Consider the following 17687-nt stretch of genomic DNA (forward strand, 5'->3'; position numbering starts at 1 on the left):
GGGCCGCCTTGGAGCGAGTCTGTTTGGTTGTTTGGTGCGGCTCCCTCCAGCTGAGTTGCGTTTCCATGCTCCAAGCACAGCTCCAGGTCCAGAGGCAGAACTCTACTATGTGAGCCACTGACGTCACCCAAACATAACTCTGAATAAATAAAAGCTAAATCATATCTGAATATCTCGTAATTGTATGGCTGATCTCAGCGATTCACAAAAAGGTGTTTAGTAATTCCCAGTTTGTGGCACTGTGAAACAAAACGAAAGCTAGCGTAAACACTAAAGCCAGTGTAAACACAAACTTCTACCGGTTTATCATCAGCTTTTTCTGTATTTATTTCATTTCTCTGAGCCACTACAAGGTGTTTTAGCATCCCTTTTATGTAATGCACTGGGTTTGGCTCATGTTAGATGCATTATGCACTGGGATACGTGAGTGGCGTGCATCCATAAACAGGAAACAGCTGTTGTATTCCTGCTAGCTTTATTTTTTTGCATAACATGTCGGCTCAACATGTAAGTTGCATTAAATGGAAATACAGCAGTTTATCAAAAGATCAAGTCAGCATTTGCCATCTTGTTTTCGCCTGACTCTGCGTTCTCTCTTCCCTTCTCATTTCATTTGGTTGTTAACGATGCCTGGAGGTGTACTGTACCGGACAGAGACCACGCTGGAAGTTAGTATCCTTCAGGGTCTGTTTCGGCCCCCTCAAATGGGCTGGTACCGTTCACCTTAGACAATGGAGACACTTGCAGTCCATACCAATTTGCTCCAAAACAAACCAGTGGAAACAAGGCTATAGAAACACTCCAGGGACACTTGATTTGGTCCAGTCTGGTGCATAGTTGTATGAGAATCATGCAGTAACAACTATCTATGAGAGAAAGGCCAATAGGAAACAGCCTGCTTCCATCTTCCTTATGTAAAGGAGATCACATGGTATTTGATTTCACTTGTCATTACTTTTATCTGGGCTCATTTATTTTAGTGCCCTCTAGTGGTGTCCGGTAGTGATAAGTGTCCTTTGCACTGTGAGCACGTTGCCATTTGATGATAGACAAGCATGAGGTGAGTCTCTGTCGTAAAAAAATGTGGATTTCTGTTTAATCATGCATTATATGATCACTCCACAACTGTACATGTCATTTATGTTGATATGGACATTTATTTTGTACACTGTATGAGTTATTAAACAGTAATGGACTGTTACACATGTCATGGCAGCTAACTTTTAGATTCTTGCTATCCTTGTAGAGTGCTGCTTCCCGTGTTGAACCGTGGTTTTCTGACCAGTGCATATTTGATGTCATACAGATCAAAACCACTAAAGACACCACCGTGCACTAGCCATTTATTCACAACAAAACACAGATAAACTATATGAAATTTAAAGACAGATACATGCGTTATTTCTGCAAACAAACTGGACTTTTGCACAGCCAAGTTCAGCGTGGTTACACTTAGTCAGACACAGTCGATTGCAAACATGTTTTTTCAGAGACATTTAAAATTCAAAATCTGATGAAACAAATTATCTTCCATACAGTTTCAAAAACAGGCACAGCATCTTACGTTTCAGTGGGATGTAAGAGTAAACATAGTGGAGAAGATAAAATGAGTAGTAGCGAAAATGTATCCTGGTTTTGGACCGTGGGCAACTGTCCCTCCCTCTGCCGTACACACAAATACACGACTATCTGTGTTGTGTTGCATTAAAGCTGCCTTCCTCAAACGCTTTTCTGATTTGGTTAATCTGCTAGTGGATCCTCTGCGGGGCCAAGGCCTTCACTGAGCCATAACACACTGGTCTTTGTGCACGTGTCAATGCGTGGTTAGTGCATGTCATTAAAAGATTACAGAGAATAAACACACTGAAGAACTGTGCGCGCCCTGACTGCCATAATTATAGAGCGGGAGAAAAAATGTGTAAAAAGGATTTGACATCAAAATATGACAGCCTCAGTTTTGGAATTCTCTCACTATAGCGTAGTGTTAGCGAGGTGATTTTTAAAGCTGCGTGCAAGTCAACTATGAAAGGCTTGTAGAATATCAATCCAAGGACAGTTTAAAAGCAGGGTCTAATGTTACTACAAATATTTATTACAACAACTGCCCAGTACTACATGCTGAATACTAATCGTATCATCTGTGACTAGGCGGATACAATCAGACGACACTCAGATTAGTCAAATATGCTGTGTGGTTAGTGGAGGAATGAGCCAGTCACTCCTAACAGACGCTAGAGCAGATGCAGCACTAGGGTAACATATGCGTAAATACATCACAGGGATGGTGATCAGGGGGAGGTGCACCATTCAGATTTGGAGCTCGTTCACAGACCTCCATGCTCTGGTCCTTTGATAATGGTTAGCAAACTGTTAACTGGACTGACTGTAATGCATTCTGAACCAACAAGTCCACCTATTGTCTATGTGCTGTAGTTTATTCAACAGATTATTCTTTGCACATCATTCATTTATCAGTATTAAATCTGTCCTGGTTAAAATATTGGCAGAAAATAGCCTCTCTTTGGCAGCACTGAGGAGACAAAATAGATCATTCACACTAAAGAGAGATTGCGCCTATTATAAATTCACCATGTTCGGTTCTAAATGAAAATATCTACATTTGAAAGTAGCTCATAATAACACACAACAAACATGACCTTTTGGTGTGTAATGGAGCATATCTCCTCTTATTGGTTTAGGACAGGTATTATAATACGTGTGTTTCACTGACTCCGCTGTTGTCACTCACACCACGCTCTCTCAAGAATGCAGAAAACACACATTCACTAGTTCAATTAGGCTGTAATTGACTACAATTATGTTTGATAATCATCACATTAATAATGAACAATATTATGATGAATACAGAATGGTCTTGTTTATGAGGCAGCCTGGAGTAAAGGCACAGGCGTACAGGCACAGGCGTGTCCATAAACTGACATCGCTGACAACTTTGAATATTAAGCTGCTGTTTAATGTGAGGCATGATTCCACTGGCACAGTTATTTTACACAAACCTTCTCTTTTATATTCCATACAGCAATGTTGTATGTGTTTAGATTTTTCAGGCTTATAAGTTCTAATATGACATTGTTTCATATATGGTCAGTTAGTTGATGAATAGATCTAGAAATACTTCATAATTTGAAGATGTTGGACCTTTTTTTTACTATTAAGATCTCTTGGGGTGTACAGGTTAATGGATTCTTTGTGCTTGCCTTAAAGTGGACACATATGCAGTAGCTTGGCCTTTATTGACTTTTACATTGTGATATTGGCCACTTTGGCATTGGTATTTCACCTTAACTTAAAATTATGTCTACATTTGGAAAACATACTGTAAAACCAACACCTCCATTTCCCAGGCACTGTTTATGCATTGGAGTGGGAATGAATATGCAAAAGATAAATAATTACATTCATTGGCTGGGCCCGGTTAGAACATGGAGGGGATCGTACCACAGTTTGCCTTGTATGAATGTGATGTAGTGGTGGTCAGAGGGGGCTTGATTACATCAGTCTACCCCAAGGCAGCTGTGGCTACAACAGCAGCTAAGTGCTAAAACTGATACTACATTATGATCCATTAGCAATGTGCATGCTAATAAAGCCATGTGCTCAAAAAAGCTGTTTGAGTGCAGAGCTGCTCAGAACAAGTCTGGTGATGGTGTGTAGGTAAATGAGCAGTAGGCTTGCAGGTTTCAGATTATGTACTTGAACACTCAGAAAAAAATATATAAATAAAAAAATATTTTGTGAATAGAAAAAAAAAAAAGAATAAAGCGATCAGAAGTAATATGTGAATCAGGTTCAGGCTTAGAGCCCACTTGATAATAATAAATAATAGAAGTCTGTGGATAAACCAATATATGTTTTACCAAGCATACATCCATTATAGAACATCATTTCTTTGCTTCATACACAAATAATTCATACATAAATGAGGATATTAAGGAGGGAGAGGGGTGAAAGATGGAGGGAGTCTTTGAGATGAGTGCAAAGGTTGGCCTAAAAATAATACCACTCCTGTCGTGAGAGCACACATCAGAGCAGGTTATAAATGAACTCAACACATCAATGTGGCGTATACTTCAGGCCAGTATGTGTGTCTTTCTGCAGATGAGATGATACCATGCAAGAAAGAAAGAAACAGAAAGGCAGTGTGTGCGGCCCTGATAAGCAGCACAGGCCCAAGGGGTTCTTTACATGGCGGTCCCAACCTGTCACTATCCCTCCAACGCTCGTCCTGATATGCACACACATTGCCAGCCCGATAACCCCACCTCGACTCATGACATCCATGTCAGTGGGCCTATGAGAGAGAGCTACTTTTCCTATATCCCCACGAGCTGTGCAGAAAGTCAAATAAGATAAGAATAAGAAATAAGAATTTGTCATTAAGAAACAGCTTCTATAGATTCTGGTAAAAATGCTATGTTTGTGTAGTTTATTGTTTTAGGGATTAAAGTTGAATTCACATATTCTCTCAGCAACAATACAGTCCACAGTATAATTAGTTTCAGAAAATAATTTGTGTCATTTGAAAGCAAACTGAATAGCTTTAAATGTTTCTTTAAAACTACAAATGTCTGTGTCATCTTTTCTTATGTGTATGCTTACCTGTAAGCATACAAACCTTTCAAAACCAGCCCACAGGTTTGCTGTGTCTTTGTGGTCAGCGAAGGCTCCAGAGGCACAGGATGTGAACACCTGCTCGCTTTAATGAGATGTTTACTGTCTCCCGCTATACCAATGTCTGCATGCACTCCAAACATGAGGCTATTTTCTGCCTTGTGAAAAAAAACATTGCTCTACTTTATTGGATTCGTTGTCAAAATGAGTTCTAATTTTGAATCTGGAAGTGGGTTGCTGAGGTTGAGATACCACAAGGATAAGTTGCTAATTGTTGATACTTTTATTTCACTACTAATTACATCAGTTTGTTAGTGTTAAAACTGCACAGCATTTTTGAGGACACTCAAAAGATTATGCATTATTCAGTCATGCCTCACATTCAGTGGCACCATGTTGGAGAAGACGAATTATTTCTGCCAACAACTAAATATCTTCTCTGCATGTGGTCTTTAACTCTCTAATAAACCAGACAAAAGCCAATAACGTCTCAACATTTTCATTTTTGTCACAGTTTAAACAGAATGAGGATCCAGAATGCTGCTGTGTTTAAAATTCTTGAAACAATGAGAAACATTAAATCCAATAGTAAAGCGAAACACAAGCATGAATATAAGGGAAGACATAACACTGACAACGGACCATCAAAAGGCAGAGAAGAACACAGGGTATAGATGCACACTGGACAAACAAGACACAAGTGAGACACTTTAAGGCAGGGCAAGCGATCAACACAACAGGAAGTAAATTTCAGAACATAAGAAGGCTACACACATGATATAATAAAAGCTGGTACAGAAACCAAAAATATAAAGGAAACTCAACATCATGCCATTTAAAACATTTACAGATGACTTGCTTTTGTTAACAACCCAACTAAAGGGGATCAAGAATAAAAAAACAAAAAACAATAATAATACTAATACTAATACTAATAATAATAATAATAATAATCACCATTGTTGTTGTTATTATTATTATTATTATTATTATTATTATTATTAAGAATTCTATGCTAATACTTATATTTTCATTAAGTGATTGAATCGATTTATATCTAAGAGCTGTAATTTAGCCAATAATACCACTCTGTTGAGCCAACAGGCTGCAGGTCATGGGGGAGCGCTGTCTTCTCATGGGTCTGTCTAAAGCTAACAGGACACCTTAGGCCCTGGGACAGCTCAGCAATAAACCACTGATTCTCCAGCTGCATGTGGCAGTGCTGTGTCAGCACCCTGGATAACTTACAATGGTAGCACTGTTAGTGGCCCTAATATAGCAATGCTGGTCATGTTGTAAAACATATGTGGGGAAAAGTTGTAAGTTACAGCTTACAACTTCTGATCAAATTGTGGAACTGGCTGCAGCAGTGGGACAGTATTAACATTAGTTCATTGACAGGAGGCTGTTTGAATGTGGTGACATCATGTGTGTAACTTCAATACAAGACATTTATTCTGGCTGCTTCCAAGAGATCTTATTGTTATGACCCAGCTCAGCTAGGATCAGGGAGGTAACAAAAACAGAAAACTACCAAAAATAACAGGGTTAACAGATAACAAGTTTCGTGTCTCAAAAAACTATTAAAAACAGTGACAAAATAAGGGACTCATAACTCAAAACCAAACCAAACCACAAGTGTCCCAAAATAAACACGAGTCACATAAACCTACACGCAGAATTGAGTGAGAAAACAGCAAGAGACACAAAAACAGAACTAAACTATTGTTCTGTCATGATGTCAGTTTCCCTGTCCTCCCGTGCTCTCTCCCCCTCCCCTACCTTTGTGTCTGGAGCTGGGTGGAAGTGCCTGACTCCTCCCGTGCACACCTGGGGTGCATCAGCCTAATCACCACCACCTGCTGCTGAGTACAAGAAGGCTTGGCAGTCTACACTCGGTGCCAGACCGTCCGCGTGTAAAACGTGAATGTTTCTTGCTAAGCTTTGTTATATGGTACTTTCCGGCAAATGCTCATTTGGATTTATGCACCCTCCAGATTCCTGCCTCTACTCGCCCAGCTCCTGCCGCCACGCTCCAGTCCCGGTATCGCTTCCAGCTCGTCTTGTCTCCTGCTCGTCTCGTCTCCTGCTCGTCTCGTCTCCTGCTCGTCTCGTCTCCTGCTCGTCTCGTCTCCTGTCCGGTCCTGGTCTCTGGTTTGTCACCCGCTCCCCGCTCTGGTCTTCGTCTGATCCGCCTGCCCTGGTACCGCACCTGCTTCTATCCCCGTCCTGGTCCTGTCCTGCCCGCCTCTACCTGCACCGCACCCGCCTGACCCGTCTCCCGCTCCCCGGTTCCTGTACCTGCTCTTGTGACCTGTTTAAAGACTGCATTTTCACCGCTGTAAATAAACACTGTTAAAACTGCTCTGGTCTGCATCCTTTGGTCCTATCCGCACCGTTACGACAGAACGGTCTGGCCACTATGGACCAAGCAGGCTCAGATCCGGACCAGACGCGCCGCCTGACGCACTCTCACCCCGAGGCGGTGCTGGGTCAGCATGAACAATCCATTCGAACTCTATTGGAGCTAAATCAGACATTGTCCCAGCAGGTGGCACAGCTTAACCACCAGGTGGCCGCGCTCCTCGTCACCCCGCCTGCTGCAGCTGGAGCGCCGCCACGCCTCCCGGAGCCGAGAGGCACGGATCCGGAGCCGTATGCTGGACAACCTCACCTCTGTCGCGGGTTCCTGTTCCAGTGCGAGTTCATGTTCCAGCAATGCCCTTCTCGTTTCAGCTCGGGGGCCACCAAGATCCGATATATATGTGGATTACTCCGGGGCAGAGCTCTCCAGTGGGCAGAGGCGCGCCTAATGAAGACGTCTGTGGATAGCCTGGATTTTAATGAATTTGTGTCCACGTTTAAGCTGGTGTTTGACCACCCGCACTACCAGGACAATGCTGCCTCCCGGTTATTGACTCTCAGCCAGGGCTCCAGGACGGTAGCGGATTATTCCATTGAATTCTGGACACATGCGGCGGAGCTGGACTGGACGGACAGCGCGCTGCGGGCTGTGTTTGTGCGGGGCCTGAACGAGACTTTGAAAGATGAATTGGTTTCCCGGGACGAACCCCCCGACCTGCGGACCCTCATCTCCCTCACTCACCGTATAGACAACCGCCTACGGGCTCGTCGCCGAGAGAGACGCCGGTCACCGGTCCCGCCGGAGCCACGCGCTGCCCCGCCCCCGCCGGATGAGCCCATGCAACTCGACAGGACCCTTGTGTCGGCCGAGGAGCGTCAACGGAGGCGTCGTCTGGCCGGGGCTTGCCTCTACTGCGGTGAGCGCGGACATTATGTGGTCACTTGCCCAGTTCGGCCAAAAGGGGGGGCCCACCAGTAGCACTGGGAGTACTGGTGGGCGAGCAACACATCCTGGACTCTTCTAATAGACTGCGGCTCAGCGCCACCCTGTGCGTTCGCACAGAGACCTTATGCGTTTCCGCCCTTATCGACTCCGGGGCTGAGAGGGACTTTATTGATGCCCAAGTCGCGGAGCAGCTCGGGGTCTACCTGGAGCCCCTCGAACGCCCCTTAAATGCCCAGGGGCTCAATGGACGTTTTCTGGGGCACATCACTCACATCACAGAACCTGTCACCGTGATTCTGTCCGGCAACCACCAAGAGAACCGTCAGTTTCATGTCCTGTCCTCCTCCGCTTCTCCTCTGGTCCTTGGTTACCCCTGGCTACGCGCCCACAACCCTGTTTTCGATTGGGCCAGGGGCGGAGTTTCGGGCTGGAGTCCCGATTGCCACGCCAAGTGCCTTCGGTCCGCCCTCCCTCCGGCCGGGAGGTCCGTTCCTGTCGCTGATCCGTCCCCAGACACCCCCAATCTGTCCTCGGTGCCTGCTGAATATCACGACCTGGGGGAGGTTTTTAGCAAGAGCAAGGCCCTCTCTTTACCGCCCCACCGTCCATATGACTGCGCCATTGACCTCCTGCCGGGTGCCCCACTACCATCTAGCAGGCTATATAACCTGTCTAAACCTGAACGCGAGTCAATGGAGGACTATATCCGTGGGTCCCTGGCTGCCGGAATCATCCGCCCGTCCACTTCACCCGTGGGAGCGGGGTTCTTCTTTGTGGCTAAGAAGGACAAATCCCTGCGGCCTTGCATTGATTACCGGGGTCTGAACAATATAACCGTAAAGAATAAATACCCGCTTCCCTTACTGGACTCGGCATTTACGCCCCTCCACGGTGCGACCATCTTCTCAAAGTTGGATTTGCGGAATGCGTACCACCTGGTGCGCATCAGGGAGGGAGACGAATGGAAGACGGCCTTCAAGACACCCCTGGGACATTTCGAATACTTGGTTATGCCCTTCGGTCTCACCAACGCCCCTGCCGTATTCCAAGCCCTCATCAACGATGTGCTCCGTGATTTCCTTAACCGATTCGTCTTTGTTTACTTGGATGACATCTTGATTTTCTCGCGGTCCCCCCAGGAGCATCATCAGCACGTTCGCCAGGTTCTCCAGCGCCTCCTCGAGAATAAACTGTTCGTGAAAGCTGAGAAATGCGAGTTTCACGCAGAGGAGGTCAGCTTTTTGGGCTTCATTGTGGGGCGGGGCCAAGTAAGAGCTGACCCTGAAAAGATCCAGGCTGTCACTGAGTGGCCCGTTCCTACCAGCCGGAGACAGCTCCAGAGATTTATCGGCTTTGCCAATTTTTATAGACGTTTCATCCGGGATTTTAGTAGGGTTATCTCGCCCTTAACTAAACTCACCTCTCCTGCTTTGCCGTTTGCCTGGTCTCCTGAGGCGCAGACAGCCTTCGAGAAGCTTAAGAGACTATTTACCTCCGCTCCCATCCTGCACCAGCCCGACCCTTCACGGCAATTCATCGTGGAGGTCGACGCCTCCGACTCGGGAGTGGGGGCCGTGCTTTCGCAGAGGTTCGACCCCCACAACCGCCTCTGTCCCTGCGCCTTCTTTTCCCGGCGATTGTCCTCGGCCGAGGTCAATTATGATGTGGGGGATCGGGAGCTCCTTGCCGTAAAGCTGGCCTTGGAGGAGTGGCGCCACTGGCTCGAAGGGGCGGAGCAACCATTCATCGTCTGGACCGACCATAAAAACTTGGAGTACATCCAGTCCGCCAGGCGCCTCAATCCCCGTCAAGCTCGTTGGTCCCTCTTCTTCAGCCGCTTCAACTTTCTCCTCACCTACCGCCCCGGATCTCGGAACGTCAAACCGGATGCCCTCTCCCGCCAGTTCGCCCTGGAGGATAGCCCGGTCACCGCAGAAACAATTATCCCCTCCTCGTGTGTGGTGGCCGCGGTCCATTGGGATATCGAGGACACCGTCCGAGAGGCCCAGACCAACGACCCCGACCCAGGTAACGGCCCTCCAGATAAACTGTTTGTTCCCGATTCTGTCCGGTCTCAGGTGCTCCAGTGGGTCCATGCCTCCCGTTTCGCCTGCCATCCTGGTGCCGGTCGCTCTCTCTCCCTCCTCAGGAGACGCTTCTGGTGGCCCACGATGGACACAGACACCCGGGCTTATGTCGCCGCCTGCCAGGTATGTGCTCGGGCCAAGGCCTCCCACTCACCCCCTTCTGGTCTCTTGCATCCTCTCCCAGTTCCTCGTCGCCCTTGGTCCCACATCGCCTTGGACTTCGTGACGGGCCTTCCCCCTTCCCAGGGGAACACGGTGGTTCTCACCATTGTGGACCGCTTCTCCAAGGCCGCCCATTTCGTTGCCCTGCCTAAGCTCCCCACAGCCAAAGAAACTGCCGACCAGCTGACCAGTCATGTCTTCCGACTCCACGGCATCCCGGTGGACATCGTGTCCGACAGAGGGACCCAATTCACCTCTCAGGTATGGCGGTCTTTCTGCGACAGTTTGGGGGCCACGGTTAGCCTCACGTCCGGGTTCCATCCACAATCTAATGGGCAGACGGAGCGGGCCAACCAAGACCTGGAGTCGGCCCTACGGTGCACAGCCTCCGCCAACCCCGCGACCTGGAGTACTCACCTACCCTGGATAGAGTACGCTCACAACTCCCTCGTGAGTTCCGCCACTGGTATGTCCCCCTTCGAGGCATCGCTGGGATATCAACCCCCTCTCTTTCCCACGGAGGAGAGGGACCTCGCCGTCCCGTCTGTTCAGCGCCATCTCCAGCGCTGTCGCCGGATCTGGAAGAAGGCCAGGGCGGCCCTTCTTCGGGCTGGAGCGCGCACTAAGGCGACGGCCGATCGCCACCGTGTCCCGGCGCCCGTATACCAACCTGGCCAGATGGTTTGGCTCTCCGCCAAGACGGTCCCGCTGAAGACGGACTCCCGTAAGCTGTCCCCCCGATTCCTGGGACCGTTTAAGATCATGAGGATCATAAATCCATCGGCGGTGCGCCTCCAGTTACCCCCGTCTCTCCGGATTCATCCGACCTTTCACGTCTCCCAGGTTAAACCAGTCCGGACCAGCGACCTGTGCCCTCCGGCCGATCCCCCACCGCCCGCCCGAGTCATTGACGGCCACCCGGCGTTCACCGTCCGCCGCCTGATTGACGTTCGTCGCCGTGGTAGGGGCCTCCAGTACCTCGTCGATTGGGAGGGTTACGGTCCGGAGGAGCGATCCTGGGTGCCCAGGGCACGCATTCTGGACCCCGACATGGTGAGAGACTTCCACCGCGCTCATCCTGACAAGCCTGGGGGTCCACCAGGAGGTGGACCTTAGGGGGGGGGTACTGTCATGATGTCAGTTTCCCTGTCCTCCCGTGCTCTCTCCCCCTCCCCTACCTTTGTGTCTGGAGCTGGGTGGAAGTGCCTGACTCCTCCCGTGCACACCTGGGGTGCATCAGCCTAATCACCACCACCTGCTGCTGAGTACAAGAAGGCTTGGCAGTCTACACTCGGTGCCAGACCGTCCGCGTGTAAAACGTGAATGTTTCTTGCTAAGCTTTGTTATATGGTACTTTCCGGCAAATGCTCATTTGGATTTATGCACCCTCCAGATTCCTGCCTCTACTCGCCCAGCTCCTGCCGCCACGCTCCAGTCCCGGTATCGCTTCCAGCTCGTCTTGTCTCCTGCTCGTCTCGTCTCCTGCTCGTCTCGTCTCCTGCTCGTCTCGTCTCCTGCTCGTCTCGTCTCCTGTCCGGTCCTGGTCTCTGGTTTGTCACCCGCTCCCCGCTCTGGTCTTCGTCTGATCCGCCTGCCCTGGTACCGCACCTGCTTCTATCCCCGTCCTGGTCCTGTCCTGCCCGCCTCTACCTGCACCGCACCCGCCTGACCCGTCTCCCGCTCCCCGGTTCCTGTACCTGCTCTTGTGACCTGTTTAAAGACTGCATTTTCACCGCTGTAAATAAACACTGTTAAAACTGCTCTGGTCTGCATCCTTTGGTCCTATCCGCACCGTTACGACATGTTCACACACAAAGTTAGACACAGATAAACGAGTGACATTTGTCTGTTGTCTGTGTCTGTGTTGGTAAAACTGCACAATACAAATTTCCCAAGATGGCATAAAAAATGTACGAGACTGGGTGGGGATCCAAAAACAGGAAATTACTTCTAATATTGGTAATTGGTAATTTTCAAATGTGTTGCTAATCAGAGTGTTGAGGGATCCAGAGAGAAGTCATGAGATGAGATTTGGAGCTGTGACCAGAGGAGGGGCGCTGCTATGAATATTCAGTTGTTGACATTTAGAGTAGACTCAGAGGATGTGAGGCAGCCAACAGAGCATAAGAGCATTAGCGAACATGGCAACAATAAGGGCGAATAGGGTACTGGTGTTTGTGTCTGGGGTGGGGGGCTATTAGACTTGGCCCGGGACATTGATTGAGTTAGATATGTCCCACTTGCCAACACATGCTTGATTATGACAACAGTGTAATTAATGAGAATTGCCGTCGCTGATTGTTAATGTCAGTTGGGTTTGTGGAGCTATAGCGACACAAGCTAAAAGTGGGTGTGTGGGTGTGTGTGTGTGTGTGTGTATATATATATATATATATATATATATATATATATATATATATATATATATATATATATATATATATATATATATATATATATATATATATATATATATATATATATATATATACACGCACACACACACACACCCACACACCCCCACACACACGCACACACACACACACACATATATAAATTAAGAAATTTTATTAAAGCTTTGTCACACAGAGTACCCTTAAACTCATTAAATAAATATGCAAGAAGTGATGCTTGTTCCATGTGAAAAAAAAAAAAAAAAGAGAACATTACAGTTTGCTGTTTGTGATATATGGAGGAATGGATGGCATTTTAAACATATACACAGACTATTTGTTGTATACCCTACTTACATTTTACATCATTAAATGTTGCTTATTGTATTTTTGTTTATTGTATCATCATTATTATTATTATTATTATTATTATTATTATTATTATTATTATTATTATTATTATTATTATTATTATTATTATTATTATTATTATTATTTAATGTATTTTTTCTATGGGAAGCGACATAACATAAATAAGTTTCCTTGCCCTGTGGTCAAATATTCAACAGCAGTGTAAATTGGAAATACAAAGCATTAAAAAAGCCAACGTTATGTACATAATTTACTTTTGGTTTTTTGCACCTCATACGTAAACATGAACAGCCAATGGGAAGGCGCCTCTTTGGGCAGTAGATCTACGTGTTACGTGGTAGTGTATCGTTAGCCTGAATGCTAACTGGACCGCTAACACGAAGAAAGATGGATTCTCCTATACTGGTAATTTATTAAGTCTGTTTTCTGTTGTCTGCGGGATTTGAATGTTTAAGATCGTTTCTTGCATACTTTTACATACACCAGCCTACCAATGATAGTCTACCATTATATAAAGTAAATATAATATAATATGTATTGTTTAGAAGTTGATACCAATGCTAACTGCTAGCTGTAGCCTCTTCTATCTGTAGATGATGTGGAAGTTTCTTGTGACTCGAGTTGGCTCGTTTTGGCATTGCTCGAGTTCATATCACGCAGGCCACTTATTTCCTCGCATTTACAGATATTTATGTCCATTAGTTTTGTTGTTTGCTATCTGTTTTTTTTATTTGTGAGGATACGATTTTATGGCTACAACGAATATGCACAGAAATTCATACTGTGGGCTGTTCACGTTTGACAGGAACCATCCCTATATACTGTCAAAGCTGTTCTCATTCTGGACAACGATGGAGACAGGCTCTATGCTAAGGTATATATTCAGTATAACACCTATGAATTTTAAAGTTTTCAAAATAATAATAGTTACCATCTCGTTACTTGCAGTATTATGATGACACATATCCTACAGTCAAAGAGCAGAAAGCCTTCGAGAAGAATATATTTAACAAAACTCACCGGACAGACAGTAAGTAATTTACCAAAAAGAAGTCGAGATATACAGGAGATTTAGCAAATGCAATGGATTGATTGTTATTTGTTACCCCCCGTAGGTGAAATTGCTCTGCTAGAGGGTCTGACTGTAGTTTACAAGAGTAACATTGATCTCTTCTTTTATGTGATTGGAAGTTCACATGAAAATGAGGTATAAATTATGTTTTGCATATATCCTGTGCACCAAGTCCTGAGTGTATTTGTGTCTGCATTTTATTTGTCTGTGTCTGATGTAAACTCATTGTTGATTTCATTTCTTTACCACAGCTCATGCTAATGGCTGTTCTCAATTGTCTGTTTGATTCACTCAGCCAGATGCTGAGGTATGTGCTCGCATTCAGTATCCAATTATTCACTTCATTCTTATTAACCTAAAACACATAATTTTGCAGGAAAAACGTTGAAAGAAGAGCTTTGCTTGAAAACATGGAGGGCCTTTTTCTTGCAGTAGATGAAATAGTAGATGGCGGGTAAGTGTATAAAAATGTGAATATGTGCCAAACGCCATTAAAATGTATTCTTTCTATTGACATCAATCTATGCTGCCCCCTGCAGGGTGATTTTGGAGAGTGATCCTCAACAAGTTGTGCATCGCGTGGCTCTTAGAGTAATGCATTATTTTCTTCTCTTTTTTTCACCATTAAACCGTTTACAAGTTGTTGACTTTTCGATATTTGTTTTTTTTTTTTTTAGGGAGATGACGTGCCTTTAACAGAGCAGACAGTCACCCAGGTGAGAAACTAACCTTCAGTTGACAGGCTCCATTAGTTAATAAAACTGTGGCTGTTCACATCTATAAATGTTGTAATCTGCAGCCACATCAGCTACATTCTCACGCTATCTTCTAATGACAACAATTTATTGATAGTACATTCAAGAAGTTTGTTTATTCATGACAGTATTAATGTCTAAGGGACTGTGAGACCATTTTAAACCCATCACAGATTTTATAACTGTGACTAACTGAATAACAAAAACATTTTTTTTTTATTACAAAATTACCACAGCTATTAAGAAGAAAAGATGAACAGAACAATTTTGAACAATTTTGTGTGTGTGTGTGTGTGTGTTTTTATTTTTTTATGGGTAATAATTAGAATTTGTAAATATTCAACTAAGAAGTCCTCATTTGGCATTTGTACTTTGGCTAAAACAGAATAAAACATGGATGTTTGACTAGTCAACTAGTACAAAAAAAACCTTACAAGATCACTCAGATAATTGTTATTTGCAGACCTATTGTTTTTTGTGATTTGTGTCACATCACACCAGTTATAATTGAAATATTTAATACATCTGGTATATATGACTTATAAACTCTGTTTAATAAAGCTTGCTTAAAGTTAAATCAGATCCTGTAAATGCGCTATGTATGTTAGACCTTTTCTTTAAATCTTATAGGTACAAGTACTTTTAATGTTTTTGTTTGGTATCACAGGTACTCCAGTCAGCCAAGGAGCAGATTAAGTGGTCCCTTCTTCGATAGAGTCAATCCGGGCTGTGATTGGTGAGCCCTGAGCCCCACTGGCTCCCACACTCCGTGGACCACAACTTTCATCACTTTCACTTAAGTCTTCTATGACCTTTCTACACTGGTTTGTGTTATTAAACAAAAAAACAAACAAACAAAAAAAACATTCTAGAATGTGGCATATGCCGGTCTTTTCATGAACAATATGCATGTTGATTAAGAACAATCGTAAACTGTGTAACACTTGTAAGAACATTCCCAATGTGTCTTTGAGAAGTATTATGTCATTTTAGTGCCTCTTTCCTTTTGTTTTGACTACTGTAAAAAATACCAGCTGTCCCACTAATGATGGGAACTTAAGATGTTGAACATGTCATTTTTTCACAAATCACTGAATTATTTTATGTTTATGAACATCATAAATGTAGTTTTGAAAAATAAAACGGATATCTGGTTATTCCTCTTAGGTATCAAGTTGCAGCTTTCCTGTTAATTAGATTAGGGTTACGCTGCAATTGCCAGGTTAGTCACATTTACAGATTGGAGACACTTTTTTCACCAAAAATGCAGGGGTGCCTAGCTTAGACTCCCCTTCTCCTCAACTGAAGGAGTCTAATTGCCTGACCTGCCAGTTCCTTCTACATTCTTGTTAAAGTGTGCTGTTTTGGCTGGGCAGGCAAAGATTCCAGGTGACTATAAAGGGCTATCAGCAGATTGTGAAATACTAAGGTTGAATGCAAGCTCAACAAACGTGGTCTACTTTTCATAGCCAGCCCTAGTGGGTTTGTATTGATGTACTGTGTTGCACATTACATAGAGTTTTAGCTGGGTTATGCTTCTCAAGAGCTCTAAATACTGGGTTTGTGGTGCCATCTAGTGGTGTGTGTAACTTACTGCGAAAGTCATCAAACACAATAGTAGCGTTCTGTTATTCTCCTGCAGCATGTCGCCCACTGTGAGCTGTGATGTTGGGATACATTTTATGGACTCTAACTTGATTCATTTAAGGTGAAGCCACACTATGCAGTGTGAATTGTGTGCTTCTGTGTGCTTCTGTGTGCACCCCTCCTGCACTCGCTAACCTCAGCCACTCATTTCAATGCAAATGAAGAGTAGCCCCCAGAGTGGATTAGTTTGACAACGGGCACTAGATCATGTTGATGCCTGATGCATCTCACTGGAAAAGAAATTATTTAGGATTTAGGAGCATACTTTATGTAAAAGCAAGACAGACACAAGCAACTTTGTAATTTGGTTTAACTTCATTAAAATGGTATTTATTTTCTTACTTGGCCACTGATGCAATATAAATTGTTAGGTTCGTTGTCAATTTAAGTAGTTGGAATGATTCACACACTGCTTATAGTGGTGCCATTACATTTTTTCATTGCTCATTCATTGGCAAATAATGGTAATGGTGATAATAGTAAATGGCACTGTTAACTTCTATGAATCATATCTAACAACAAATTGCTCCAGAGATAATTAATATAGATGGAACTTATACAGCTATTTAACATGCATTAGTAAACGACTTGGCCTTTAAAATCAATAATTTAGGAAATGTCTATGTAAGTTATGTATTAAAAGAACACCATGCATCTTTTAAATTAACCACATGCCTCAATATTGGCATATGGAAGAGAAAGCAGGGATGTCATTGTATCAGCAAATAATACAAAGGCAAACTGAAATTCTGCCAATATATTTTACACTGGCAATCATTGTAAATACACGGGTGATCATTCAAAGGTGAAAGTTTAATTATACAAAAAGAACAATAATTGTCAGGGGGAAAAGCAAGCATGTGACTAAATGGAACACTAATAAGATAAATTGGGGCATTTTATGGTTTCTAGAACTGAGCGCGGGTCAGAATCTACTGCATGTGTGTGTGTTTTTATGTGTGAGTGAATGTGGCGTGATATTGCCACATAACAAAGAGGAGCGACTCAATGAAACTGTTATTGGCTGTGACCTATGGGCCTGTGGTGCTGGCGTTTGTCCAGCCTGATTCAGACCCTCAGTGTGGGTTTCTTCATGGTGTACAGATGACATGAGTGAAAGATAAAGTCCACATGTGCAAAAAAACAAGCATCTGTCCTGATGAGCAACATGAAGGTTTAACAAAAATATGGTTTGTAGATTATTACCGTAGGTAATCTCTCTGGTGTTGGGACCCTATGTTTTGCCATACCACCGTC

The 17687-nt window shown here is 44.4% G+C and overlaps 1 protein-coding gene across 1 annotated transcript; it reads left to right on the forward strand.

The window, feature by feature from the left end:
• The first annotated feature begins 13260 nt into the window (after positions 1–13260).
• On the forward strand, positions 13261–15926 carry LOC117373441 (coatomer subunit zeta-1). Its single transcript, XM_033969469.2, has 9 exons — positions 13261–13361; positions 13762–13830; positions 13905–13986; positions 14072–14163; positions 14280–14335; positions 14405–14482; positions 14568–14619; positions 14706–14744; positions 15451–15926. Exons 1-9 carry the CDS (start codon positions 13314–13316, stop codon positions 15496–15498), a joined length of 564 nt encoding a protein of 187 aa, XP_033825360.1. The 5' UTR covers positions 13261–13313; the 3' UTR covers positions 15499–15926.
• The last annotated feature ends 1761 nt before the right edge of the window (positions 15927–17687 follow it).

The sequence above is a fragment of the Periophthalmus magnuspinnatus genome, chromosome 7 (genome assembly GCF_009829125.3).
Source record: "Periophthalmus magnuspinnatus isolate fPerMag1 chromosome 7, fPerMag1.2.pri, whole genome shotgun sequence".
Taxonomy (NCBI): Eukaryota; Metazoa; Chordata; class Actinopteri; order Gobiiformes; family Gobiidae; genus Periophthalmus; species Periophthalmus magnuspinnatus.

Coding starts and splice junctions, on each gene's coding strand:
- LOC117373441 (XM_033969469.2), top strand. CDS start 13,314: ATGCTAACTGGACCGCTAACACGAAGAAAGATGGATTCTCCTATACTG. Junction 13,831..13,904: donor GAGACAGGCTCTATGCTAAG/GTATATATTCAG, acceptor CGTTACTTGCAG/TATTATGATGACACATATCC. Junction 13,987..14,071: donor CAAAACTCACCGGACAGACA/GTAAGTAATTTA, acceptor TACCCCCCGTAG/GTGAAATTGCTCTGCTAGAG.